We start from the raw sequence: 13,879 nt of genomic DNA on the forward strand, positions 1-13,879 counted from the left end.
GAAATCCATGTCTTCAAAAGCGATATGATAAGTGTGGGTGAGAAACAGATCAATATTTTAGTCCTTTTTACTATAAATCTCCATTTTCACATTCTTTCACATTTCAAAAGTTAAGGTGGAGATTTATGGTAAAAAAGGACATAAATATTAATTGATTTCTCGCCCACACCTATTATATCGCTTCTAAAGATATGGACTTATCCACTGGAGTCTTATGGATTACTGTTATGTGGCCTTAAAGTAATTTTTGATCACCATTCACTTCTATTGTATGGACCTACAGAGCTGAGATATTCTTCTAAAACTCTTTGTTTGTGTTCTGCAGAAGAAAGAAAGTCATACACATCTGGGATGGCATGAGGGTGAGTAAATGATGAGAGAATTTAAATTTTTGGGTGAACAATCCCTTTAAATTTCTGTACCTCACACAAAGCTGTCATATGGCTTCAGAAAACTTGGAATATAGCACACAAGCCATATAGCACGAGTTGCCGCTTATATTCTTATGGTGCTTTCTGTCCTTTCTGGAGCTTGACAGTATAAATCACCACCCACCTTTCACAACATATCTTTTTGGGATCCAAAGAAAAAAATAAAAGAAAGCATATGCTTTAGAATGTCATGAGGCTGAGTAAATGATGACAGAATTTTCACTTTTAGATGAATTATTCCTTTGTTGAAGAGTTGTATAAAATAAGATTCCAAGCGCACTGGGAGCTTTAGCTTTGCAAACAGTCAAATTTAACTCTGATCTAAGGTCAACAAAAGGTGAAATCGGCAGCATTCAAATTACACCATACAACAAAGTCTGTCTGCTTTAGCAATGGAAAGTGGAGATCAGATTAAAACATTCAGGGTCAAATTAGAGCAAGTAAAAATGCTGAGAAAGGAATTACATACAGCAGCAATCTAAACCTAAAATGGGTTATTTGAAAGTTATACCACCACCTCTGATGCAACTCCCTGAAACACTTTTAGGGATGCTGAGAAGTTTAGCAGAAGACAAAAGAATATATATTTTTAGTGGTTTTCAGGATGTTATGTGATATAACACTTCAGCAGACTTGACAAATTTCAGCACAACATGGCAAACAATGTGGTGACATAGACACGGAAATGCATCGCTCACACACAAGTAAACGTCTATAGGCAAACACACTATATGAAATTACAGTGAAAGCAAAGCAGTGTGGATTTCCACTTTCACTAGGAACAAAACTAAAATTGTTCTTTGGCAAAAAGCAGTTTAAAATCAACTTTGTCTAGACAAAAATATGCCTATGACACCATCATACACAGGTCGGATGAGCAAACAGGGGCTATCACTGTCATAACTGCCATTTAATAGCATTTATATGAAATCACAATTGAGAAATACACTTTCATCCTTGAAAGCACGTTCTTCCTGTGGGGGTTACAGATGTAGCTCGGCACTTCCTGTGAGGTCACTATGAGAACGTGGATCTTCCTGTGTAGTCATCACAGATGGAGCCAAACATTTCCTGTGAGGTCACAAAGAGGCGCTCCCAGTGGCAACGCAGTGGTCAAATATTCCATCCCAGAAGATGAGTAATCAGTCTTGTTGTAAACAGGGTATGAAGCACAGAAACGCACAAATAAGCATTGGATGGAGCCCTGATTGGCCCCTCGTCCCCTCAAGTTCAGCAAACAAATAAATAAAATGAGCCCGGATGGGCTGGTGTGGTGGTAGTGGAAAATAGATATCAGTTGGCCCAATCATTGGAGAACATAACCATTGGAGGACACGCTCAATGTTCTCCTACATTCAGCCCAACTCCTCATATAAATTTGAGCACATAAATAAAAAACAGTGCTTGACAGCCCAAATTGTCAGCGTTTTTGACCAGGCTGATCTGTGCAAGCAAACTGGTGGCTGTGGATGTCTTCTGGCCAGCGGTTCTACCACACTTCACAGCGGTGGCCTGAGTTCATCTGAGAGCCCAGCGGGCACTGGAAGTGCTCTGCGAAGTCAGGCGAGTTGGACAGAGTGCCGATAACGCGGTATTTGGGCGGGCTGTGAGGGTCTGTCATCAAGCCCTCGTGAGCACTTTCTGGTGTTCGTACAGAACACCACACCTAAAAAGAAGAGCAAAAGGAATGTGTGTCTAAGATCAAATGTTGTCAGAATCATAGCACTGTTTTTTGTTGTTGGAAGCTTTTTCATATTTGTTTTTTTATTTTTATTTTTTTTTGTAATGAGGTGCCTTGTCATAATCATTACCTGTGCAAAGCCCACAAAGAAGAGCTGGTCGTTTGTCAGGTTCACAGCTGGGAGTCTTTTCTCTTCTCCATTCTTTTTCACCCATGACTTATATGACTGTAAAAACAAACAGATATCAAAATTTCTCATTTGCCTCTATGAAATAAAAAGTGTCTAGAGATAGTCCTTTGTAGAGTGGATATTTTAGTCTGAATATTGAGATCTCTCAAGACCACATAAGTGGTCTTAGTCTTTATACCAAGAGTCTTGGTCTGGATCTGGACCTTAAGGTGTCTAGACTTGGTCTGGAAAATGTAGTCTGCAATTACCTGCAGCGTCATGCCTACGGCCGAATCACAGCCGTGCTGATATACAGCCATAACAGCTCTCTTGCTGGTGTGATATTGCTTTAATAATTTATAAATAGTATGGGCCAAATTCTGTTCTATTTCTAAGACCCCATTTCCACCTGGAATTAAGATGCGTTCCAATCACATGTGGCCAGCCCTAAACACATGTGGCCAGCCCTAAATACACCTCGAGGCCAGGGGAGTGAGGTTTACACACTGCACAGCTACCTACCAGCTGGCTATCGTCAACATTAGATGACGTCATGCATTAATTAGCATGTTCATGATGTCATTGCGTCATATTTGCATTCAGCCTAGTGTCAGCCGGTGTCAGCCCTTTACATCTGTTTGCTTACTCTCTTTGCTCACATACTGAATTTTAATACAGCCGAATTCCCAGTAAAGCTGTTCTCATTTACATATTTCCTGTTTCTGTTGTCAGATAACGGAACGAGTATGAAATAGTGACTAAAATGTGGTCCATTAAGACAACATGTTAACCAGCAGTCACTTCCAAGCCATATCCAAGCTGCTGCTCTGCACTGCTAAAATCCTGATTTTATAACCGCAACGTCGTCTGACAAAATCACCATACACATCTGTGATTTCGGCTATATTTACATATAAAATGATCACTCAGAGAGAAAGTTAATTATTTATGTAAATGTTTATTGCACTTTCATTTGAAGACATGGAAATATAACTTAAAAATTCTGACTTCACATCAAAGAACAATAAAGGATAATATTCATTTTAAAATGTATCCTGTACTGGAGTTGGAACAAGTGCGTTTGGGAGCAGGTGAGCCAAGTGTTGTTGATGGGCAATGCACAGGAAAAATCTGAAAAGGTATAAGCATTGAGTTAATGATCATTGTCTGAATCTGAAATAGTATATCATGGAATTCATATCTCTTGCCTTATTAAGGAAAAAAACATCTTTATTATTTACATAATGTGGAAACCAATTCTTACATCAGCAGATCTTGTATAAACCTTAATGTAAATTATTTTATTTAATGTATTATTTTAATTTGAGTTGTGTTGCACCACTTAATTTTAAATACGGTTTAACAAAAAAACTTTAAACCCGTGATTAAAACCTTCATCTGTGATCAATTTTGTCCATCCTGTTGAATTCTGAACCTATCTGTAGATCGTTAGTACACAGGGCTGATTAAGCAGCATGTACAATGTCACAAGCCTTAAATATGGCAGCATAATTTAAGACAAAAGGACAGCAGGGGTCTCGGATTGACCGCCTCCCCCCGCATCAGTGCTACTGTTTAGGTCAGAAATAAAGAGCACAGGCTGCTGACTGAAGCGAGTATGAGAGAGCAGGGAAGCAATAACGAATACCTGTCGCTTGTAAGCGCTCTTGTTAAAGGAATAGTTCACCCAAAAATGAAAATTTGCTGATAATTTACTCACCCTCAGGCCATCCAAGATGTATCTGAGTTTCTTTCTTCAACAAAACAGAATTTATGATTTTTAGGATTTCATTTCAGGCCTCCTCCTTTAAACAATGCAAGTGAATGTACTCCAGTTCATTTGACAGTTCAAAATACATATTTAGGGTGCATCAAATAATCCACACGACTCCAGTCGACAAATAAAGTTCTTCTGAACCCAAGCGATTGATTATTTTTAGAAACAAAACAATACTTATATACTTTTTAATGACAAATGTTCACTTCCATACATCTCTGTGACTCGTGCTCATGAGAGGGATGACGTAAGCTCGTTGGTAAAGTCACGCTTGGAGGAGGCAGGAAGCACGTCATTGTTTACAAGAGAAACTTGCACAGACCACAGACCAAGCACCATTCACAAACCAAAACAGTCCAAAACAATTTCAAACACGATGTCGGAGGATTTTGATTTTAGAAGAGAAGAGGAGATGGAGTTTCTTGCCAAACCCTACCTATTTGAGCCCAAATACATGGATGAGGAACTAAGGGAGATGGAGGAGGCTGCAGCAGCGGTGCAATCACAAGTCTCGGGGAGGCAGAGGTGTATGGAGACATGGTGGTGCACATGTAGTAAATGCCAACCAATGCCAACAGAGGCAGAGAACCTGTGCTGCCACAATTGGACCATAGCAATCCCACCACTGGAAACAATTTGTGAGGCAGCTGGTGAGAACACTCCTAGTCCTAGCTGTATTACCGAACATAATGGTTTTCCAGACTCTCTGTGGTCATTAAAAATCATAGAGCACTTCTCGTAAAGAGTAGGGGTGTAACCCCGGTGTCCTGGCTAAATTCCTCCCATTGGCCCTTCTCAATCATGGCCTCCTAATAATCCCCATCCACTAATTGGCTCTATAACTCTACTCTCTCCTCTCCACCAATAGCTGGTGTGTGGTGAGCGTACTGGCGCACTATGGCTGCCGTCACATCAAGGTGGATGCTGCACAATGGTGGTTGTTGAGGAGAGTCCCCTGTTCACTAAGTAAAGCGCTTTGAGTGTAGTGTCAGAAAAGCCCTATATAAATGTAACGTTCATTCATTCATTCCACCATCAGTAGTGTTTTAAAAGTGTTTTTCAGTTTGCCACAAATAAACTGGAAGCGCCGTCCGAGGCCAGAAGGACCCAATGGCACCCTATCAGTAGAGTACGTATAATGTTTTGTTTGTTACTATAGCTACTTTATAGAAATATATAGGCTATACGACAAAGTTTTCACACACACCTGAGTTCGCTGGAAAAACAGTACGGGCACAGCCGATGAATTCAGATATTGATATTTGAGAGAATGTAGGGGTGTACTGATATCCTGGTTCAGCGCGATAAGCCAGAGCTTCAATCGCTCATGATCAGGTATAGTCAATCGATGAAAAGTTAATATTTTTCCCAGAGTGCATTTTCTTTGGGGTTTCTGAAGGTTGAAACATCCAGGATACACACAAAATGACCATTTTGAACAATACACTTCTGTGTCACTAAATACAAATCTACAGCAAAGACAATTAAACTTTTGTACAGCGCTCCTTCTCTTGTAAACAATTATGCACTTCCTGCCTCCTCCTCCACACGTGACCTTACCAATGAGCTTAAGTCATCCCTCTCATGAGCGCACGTCACAGAGTTGTACGGAAGCGAACATTTGTAGTTAAAAAGTATTGTTTTGTTTCTAAAAATTATCAATTGTTTGGGTTCAGAAGAACTTTATTTGTCGACTGGAGTTGTATGGATTATTTTGATGCACCCTAAATATGCATTTTGGACCGCCAAAAAATGGAGTACATTCACTTGCATTGTTTAAAGGAGGAGGCCTGAAATGAAATCCTAAAACTCTTAAATTCTGATTTGATGAACAAAGAAACTCAGATACATCTTGGATGGCCTGAGGGTGAGTAAATTATCAGCAAATTTTCATTTTTGGGTAAACTATTCCTTTAAATGACGAATTAACACTCTCCTTCTGTTCGAGAGATCCGTCTGTCCCATGTCTCCGCATGTACACAATGGGGAAGCGGGTAATCACGCTGCCAACAAGATGAGCCATCGTACTCGCAAATGTAACCGTGATTATTTTTAAACAAGGTTTAAAGTTTAGTGCAACAGAATTATAAGATTACTTGTTGGTGCATCCCACTGTCAGTCTATAAACTTTGTTAAGATTAAAACAGACTTTAACGCTGACTGTTGCCAGAAACAACAACACAGTCAATCAGATGTCGGAATCTTATAACTAGAAGCTACTGACATTTAACACAAATGCATTGTCACCACTTGCACTCTAAAATGGGCTTTTTCACATTTTAAAATATGACATTATCCTTGGTTATATATGAGATAAATTGAGACTAACCTTTGACCCATTCTGATGTCTGCCTGTTTGCTTGAAGTGTGGAGCTTGCTCGTTGACCTTGTGAATAAACCAAACCCCACCTGATGGTATTTCTGTAAAACGAGAATGCCATCTAGTGGTAGCTGCTTTGATCACACAAAGATACGTGTGGATTGTACAAGGCAAAACCAGCGGAATGGAAGTCTCAAAATTAAAATGAATCAAACAGAATCAACACAAATAGACATCAGTGAATGCATGTGTCACTTGATCCACAAATGCACATTCAATACTTCACAAGACCATTTTGAGTTTGATTTAGGACATCTTCCTTTGGTTGCATACACAAATTGTGATACATTTATACAAAAGGGAACATTTGTGTTCACAAATATGTCTCTATTTGTACAAATCCCAGCACATTCATTTAATTTTGAATTTCACATACACAAGTTGAAAGGCATTTATCTGTGGATTCTAAGATACATTTGCAACATTTATCAAATTGATGGGTAAGTATGCATGCATTTGTTAATCATTTTGAGTCTAATTTCATCCCATATTTCTGCTGCCTCAATCTCTGTAAACTTTTTTCTGGAGCATGTCACAAAAATAATCCGAAACTCAGCGTATAACTGTCACACAGGCATGATAAATATGTCTACAGAAACCTTTAAATGTCTAGTTTTAAATGAGCCTATTTAAATCCAAAAATATTCTCAGATTATGTAATGCATATGAAACTAACGAGAGGTACAGTTTTTCTGTCTCACCTCATTAGCGCTGTTCAGGACACACCCATTTTCAGAGCATGCTATTCACACGGTAATGACCTGGATGAAATTAACAAATATGTTAAACCCCCCATCAATGCTAAAAAAACAGCACTGTGGGTAAGGGACCATCTGAAATGTCCACACATTGTGCTAAAATGTGCTAATACTATGAAGGGTGTGGTAAGGGGCAGTCTGAAAAGTCCACAAATGATGCAAAAACTGTGTATGAATATAATCACTGAGTCATAAAGACAAGTACAGGTGAAGGAAAAAAAATAAACAAATTAAATTAAATAAATAAAAATTATAAAAAATAAAAAACATGTATAAACCAACCAAAATGTATACATAAGATAAAGAAGACAAATTATTGAAAAAATTAATAAAATAAAGTTATTTTTAACATGTAAAAGATGTTTTTTTTTTTTTTTTTAATAAGTCATGGGTCAGGAAAGTTCTCATTTTAGCATATAAGAAAGGATATAACATTTGTATTAATAATGCATATTAACTCAAAGCATTTATTGCTAAAACTGTGGAGGAGTCCCTTACGGTTAAGTGTCCCTTATTTTACAACTTCAAAAGTAGCAACCCTAGCAATGGCCCATCAACAGACATATGCATCGCGTGTCCATACCGATTTTGATGTTTTGATTATATTGTGCACTTAGTTTTAAATAAACTACCAGAAAAAAAAAAAAATTGTGTGTTCAAATGTGCCTTTCACCCTCTTTGTTTATATTTTGATTATACTGTGCACTTAGTTATAAATAAACTAAAAAAAAATAAAAAATAAAGTGGTGTGCTCAAAAGTGCCTTTGACCCTAATAATTTATATTTCGATTATATTGTGCACTTTGTTGTAAATAAACTACCAAAAATATATATACAGTCGTGCTCAAAAGTTTGCATACCCTTGGAGAATTGGTAATATATGTACCATTTTTAAAGAAAACATGAGTGAGCAGGCAAAACACATTTCTTTTATTTCTTATGGGATTCATATTCAACTGTAGGTTATAACAGAATGGCACAATCATAAAACAAAACATGGCAACAAAGAAAAAAATGAAATGACCCCTGTTCAAAAGTCTGCATACCCTTAGTTCTTAATATTGTGTATTGCCCCTTTAGCATCAATGACAGCGTGCAGTCTTTTGTAATAGTTGTCTATGAGGCCCCAAATTCTTGCAGGTGGTATAGCTGCCCATTCGTCTTGGCTAAATGCCTCCAGGTCATGCAAAGTCTTTGGTCGTCTTGAATGAACCGCACGTTTGAGATCTCCCCAGAGTGGCTCGATGATATTAAGGTCAGGAGACTGAGACCTTTTTCTGCTGTAACCACTGGAGGGTCAACTTGGCCTTGTGCTTAGGGTCATTGCCATGCGCAGCTTTTGTGCAGAAGAATGCACATTGTCTGCCAGTATTTTCTGATAACATGCTGCATTCATCTTGCCATCAATTTTCACAAGATTCCCCGTGCCTTTAGAGCTCACCCACCCCCAAAACATCAGTGAGCCACAACCATGCTTCACAGTGGGGATGGTATTCTTTTCACTATAGGCCTTGTTGACCCCTCTCCAAACATAGTGCTTATGGTTGTGACCATAAGCTCTATTTTGGTCTCGTCACTTCAAATTACAGTGTGCCAGAAGCTGTGAGGTGTGTCAAGGTGTTGTCGGGCATATTGTAACCGGGCTTTTTTGTGGCATTGGCGCAGTAAAGGCTTCTTTCTGGCAACTCGACCATGCAGCTCATTTTTGTTCAAGTATCGTCGTATTGTGCTCCTTGAAACAACCACACCGTCTTTTTCCAGAGCAGCCTGTATTTGTCCTGAGGTTACCTGTGGGTTTTTGTTTGTTTCCTGAACAATTCTTCTGGCAGTTGTGGCTGAAATCTTTCTTGGTCTACCTGACCTTGGCTTGGTATCAAGAGATCTCTGAATTTTCCACTTCTTAATAAGTGATTGAACAGTATTGACTGGCATTTTCAAGGCTTTGGATATCTTTTTATATCCTTCTCCATCTTTATAAAGTTCCATTACCTTGTTACGCAGGTCTTTTGACAGTTCTTTTCTGCTCCCCATGGTTCAGTATCTAGCCTGCTCAGTGCATCCACGTGAGAGTTAACAAACTCATTGACTATTTATACACAGGCACTAATTGCAATTTAAAAAGCCACAGGTGTGGGAAATTAAACTTATATTGCCATTTAAACCTGTGTGTGTCACCTTGTGTGTCTGTAACAAGGCCAAACATTCAAGGGTATGTAAACTTTTGATCAGGGCCATTTGGGTGATTTCTGTTATAATTATGGTTTAAAAATAAGCCAAACAACTATGTGATGATAAATGGCTTCATATGATCACTATCCTTAAATAAAAGACAGTTTTGTTTTGCATGATCAGTCATATTTTCAAAATCAATGCCAAAATTTCACAATTTCTGCCAGGGTATGCAAACTTTTGAGCACAACTGTATCTACATACCTCTGTGCTCCCGTAGGTTTGTTCGGGGTGGGTATATATATATAAATGTTTGCTCAAAAATGTGCCCTTGACCCTCATTATTTATATTTTTATTATGTTGTGCACTTTGTTGTAAATAAACTACAATATATACAGTACTGTTTAAAATTTTAGGTACTTGTTAAAAATGTTGCATAGTGAGGATGTCTTCAAAAATAATGAAATAAATAGTTTTCATTTATCACTTAATGTCATACAAAGTCCAGTAAACATAAAAAAGCTAAATCAATATTTGGTGTGATCACAGTTGCCTAGGATTCTCCTAGGTACACCTGGACACAGTTTTCCTTGGATGTTGGCAGACAGGATGTTCCAAGCTTCTTGCCTATCTATTTAGGCTGTCTCAATTGCTTTCAGTCTCTTTATGTAATCTCAGACTAACATGATGTTCAGTGGGGGGCTTTGTGGGGGCCATGACATCTGTTGCAGGGCTCCCTGTTCTTCTATTCTAATCTTTTCTATTTGCAAAAGTAATATTTGGGAGTCTAACATTTATATATCCTATTGACACACTAAAGCTGAAGATATAAATACCCATCTTAAGACAAATGCTTTTGTGAAACATCTCATGTGCACGGGTCCAGACAGCATTCCGGGCCACATCATCAGAGCGTTTGCGAACCAACTGGCTGGTGTTTTTACGGACATTTTCAACCTTTCCCTCTCCTTGTCTGTGGTCCCCACATACTTTAAAATGTCCACCATTGTGCCTGTACCAAAGCAACTCAAAATCACATGCTTAAATGATTGGCGTCATGTTGCTCTGACCCCCATCATCAGCAAATGCTTTGAGAGACTAATCAGAGATTACATCTGCTCTGTGCTGCCTACCTCACTGGACCCACTGCAGTTTGCTTACCGCAACAACTGCTCCACTGATGATGCTATTGCATCTATACTACACACTGCTCTCTCCCACCTGGAAAAAAGGAACACATATGTGAGAATGCTGTTTGTAGACTACAGCTCAGCATTCAACACCATAGTGCCCTCCAAGCTTGACATGAAACTCCAGGCTCTGGGCTTAAACAACTCGCTGTGCAGCTGGATCCTGGACTTCCTGTCAAGCAGATGCCAGGTGGTCAGAATGGGCAGCAACATCTTCTCATCACTGACCCTCAACACTGGAGCCCCGCAGGGCTGTGTTCTCAGCCCACTCCTGTATTCCCTGTACACACATGACTGTGTGGCAACACATAGCTCCAATGCCATCATTAAGTTTGCTGATGATAAGATGGTGGTAGGTCTGATCACTGACAATGATGAAACAGCCTACAGAGAGGAGGTGCACACTCTGACATGCTGGTGTCAGGAGCACAATGTATTTGCATTGTATACTGACTTCTTATTTTGTGTATACTGAATATTGTATATTTTAAATGTATATTGTATATTGTGTTGTGTAACAAGATGTGTAAATTGTGTTATGTGTAAATCAGATGTTTATTGTAACTGTCATACTGCTATGTTGCTTGGAACTGCACCCAAGTCTTTCACCCACTGTCGCACTTGTGTATACGGTTGAGTGACAATAAAGGGATTTGATTTGATCAATGAAGTGTTTTGTGTGAATGTATGGGCAAGATGGTTTTCACAACATGTTGTAACTATGACTCTGGCCTACAAAATCCAGCACTCAAAAGTCTTGTGAAAAAATGTTTAGTATGTGTTTTATGGCCCTATATCATTGTCCTTAACTTTTAATTGTTTTACTTTCCAAGTTTAAACTTGATTTTCTCAAAAATTCTAATGTGTACATACAAGTTGCTCACATATTATTGTAGCACAATTTGTGCTGAATGCAGTGTAATGAGACTTTTGCCATTTCTATGGTGTAAGTAGCAGAAATAAGCACAAATGTCAGGGCATGTCAGGATCCAGAACAAATACACAGACTCCAGAGGGTTAATATCATGCAGAAACACGCTGACATAGTGATTGATGTATGTAGTCCATATCCATACACAAATGGTCACAGGACCACAAGAATCTGGATTTGTCTCCAACACTTGACATTTCATTGGAGGATTTTCTGGTAACACTTTCTAAAAACTGTGGTTACAGTTATTAATGAGACTTTATAACATATCGTAAGGTGTATTATGAGACATTATGAATGCATTATAATAGGCTTCATATAGAATGTTACCTATTTGTTTTAATAAATAAAAGTACCTACAGTAATTTATATCCATCACCACAAGGTGGAGCCTTGTCAAAAACACAGATCAAACCCGGCCTTACAGTATGTGTTTGGGAGGTGGAGGTACAATGAATTACCAGCACTGCTATATCAGCATGCAGATCTATGTGTATATGCTACAACATATTTAAGAAGCAATTTCCTCAGCGAAGTAACTTACATTATAGGCAGCCTTTAAACCGCCATTGTCAGCTATGTTTTCTCCCAGCGTCTGTTTTCCATTTATGTGTTCTCCATTGATAGTGTATTGAGTGTACTGATCGACCATACACTCTGTGCGATTCTTAAAAGCGTCCACCGAGGAGTTCTGCCACCATGGTCGAAGGTTCCCATCTTTGTCATACTCTCTTCCTGTGAAATGACATTAAGTGTTAAAGGGATAGTTCACCCAAAATGCAAATTTTGTCATCATTTAGTCACCCTTATGTTGTTCAAATCCTATATAACTTTCTATTTTTCATGGAATACAAAAGAGATGTTAGGCAGAATATTAGCCTCAGTGACTTTCAGTGTATCCTTTTTACCATATATTGAAAGTAGGCCAACACTCTGCCTAAAATCTCCTTAACATCACTGTCATCTCGTTTTCATTTTAAGGTGAACAACAATGACAGCTAGTGTCTGTGCTTGCGTGTGCTAACCTTGGTCATCAAAAGCGTGTGTTAACTCATGTCCCATGACCACTCCAATGCCACCGAAGTTTAAAGCTCTGTGAGAAGCATAAACATGTACACTCTCAGTCTTTAAGATGAAAATAGAAACATTTAAAGGTACACAATAAAGATATTTTGTTCATTTCTAATGAATAATTAAAGGTATACTCAGTATTTTTTTCCTCATTAAAAAAGTTTAACTTCTAAAGACATGAATTGTAATTTTGCAATATATGTAAGAAATCATGAGCACTCACATTAAAATAAAGATTCCAGTCATATCAGTCACCTTATAAAAGCTGTTTTATTCTACATGGAGAGGGTCCGCACATGGGGGCTTCCATTTTAGAATCACACGACCAGCTGAATATTACTCACTTAATCTCTGTAATCGTCCTGTTATTTGACACTTTCACTCACTGATTAAAATAATCATAGCTGACTACATTTCTGCAATGGCATCTGAAACTGAAACTATTGATTTTAAATGATGCTGCATCCAAGCCGCTAGGTGTCAGTGTCATTCCAAGATGACACAAAGACAAAAGTTACTGAGTGCACCTTCAAATTAGAAATCCTCCTTAGTGTACCTTTAAATTTGATGTATTTAAAAAATGTTTTACTTCAGCTAACTATTTCAGCCATGATTACTTAGGGTGATCCTGGGCGTAGAACGGTGCCTGTAAGATTCCAGCGGGGAAGACAATTCCATTCTTGGTTGGCATGTAGTATGCATTCACCGTGGGTGGAGTCATACTCCATCTATAGATGCAAAGAGACCGTAATCAGTCATCGGCAACTGTCTTACATGATATGTCGAATCAAAATGGCAAATTCTTCTCTAACACACAAACACTTAAACTCACTGGTCTCTGTTTGGTGGCTTGCGGAGCTGATCGGCCATCACTCGCGCTGAAAAGTTATAGAAGTTGATCATATTCTGGAAGAAGTTGTCCTCCGTGACCTCATACTACAAACAAACACAACACACTGAATGTGAACCCAAATATTTTAATCAATTATTAAATGTCATACAATTGTAATACAACATAGTTTTTCTGAAATGTTTCAAAAAACAAACATAATATATATTAAATTATCATAAATTCCTAATGTAATAAATATTTGAAATATTTATGCTGGCTCCACAATCAATATTAACCCCGCATCTTTGTTACTTTTTAAAAGAAAGCACAACTTTACTGCTATTCTTGATATACAGTGGCCCCAAAAAGTATTTGGAAATACTTAAAGGGATATTTCATACAAAAATGAAAATTCTCTTATCATTTACTCACCCTCATGCCATCCCAGATGTGTATGACTTCTGCTAAACACACACAAAGATTTTTAGA

General features: G+C 38.3%; 1 protein-coding gene across 3 annotated transcripts in view; it reads right to left on the reverse strand.

Annotated features, from left to right (window-relative positions):
• Positions 1 to 245: 245 nt before the first annotated feature.
• The window catches only part of LOC127421990 (endothelin-converting enzyme 2-like), a 111,403-nt gene continuing 97,769 nt past the window's right edge, over positions 246 to 13,879 (reverse strand). For 2 of the 3 annotated variants that reach the window (XM_051665281.1, XM_051665282.1), the window contains 6 exons: positions 13,391 to 13,494; positions 13,176 to 13,286; positions 12,513 to 12,580; positions 12,032 to 12,222; positions 2,243 to 2,338; positions 246 to 2,097 (listed from right to left, as the gene is read on the reverse strand). In XM_051665281.1, the coding sequence (XP_051521241.1) occupies positions 1,921 to 2,097; positions 2,243 to 2,338; positions 12,032 to 12,222; positions 12,513 to 12,580; positions 13,176 to 13,286; positions 13,391 to 13,494 (747 nt within the window). In that variant the 3' untranslated portion in view covers positions 246 to 1,920. Of the gene's footprint in view, positions 2,098 to 2,242; positions 2,339 to 3,219; positions 3,413 to 6,387; positions 6,480 to 12,031; positions 12,223 to 12,512; positions 12,581 to 13,175; positions 13,287 to 13,390; positions 13,495 to 13,879 lie in introns of those variants that run through there. The other variant, XM_051665283.1, reaches the window with a different exon arrangement.

This window comes from Myxocyprinus asiaticus, chromosome 31 (genome assembly GCF_019703515.2).
Source record: "Myxocyprinus asiaticus isolate MX2 ecotype Aquarium Trade chromosome 31, UBuf_Myxa_2, whole genome shotgun sequence".
Taxonomy (NCBI): domain Eukaryota; kingdom Metazoa; phylum Chordata; class Actinopteri; order Cypriniformes; family Catostomidae; genus Myxocyprinus; species Myxocyprinus asiaticus.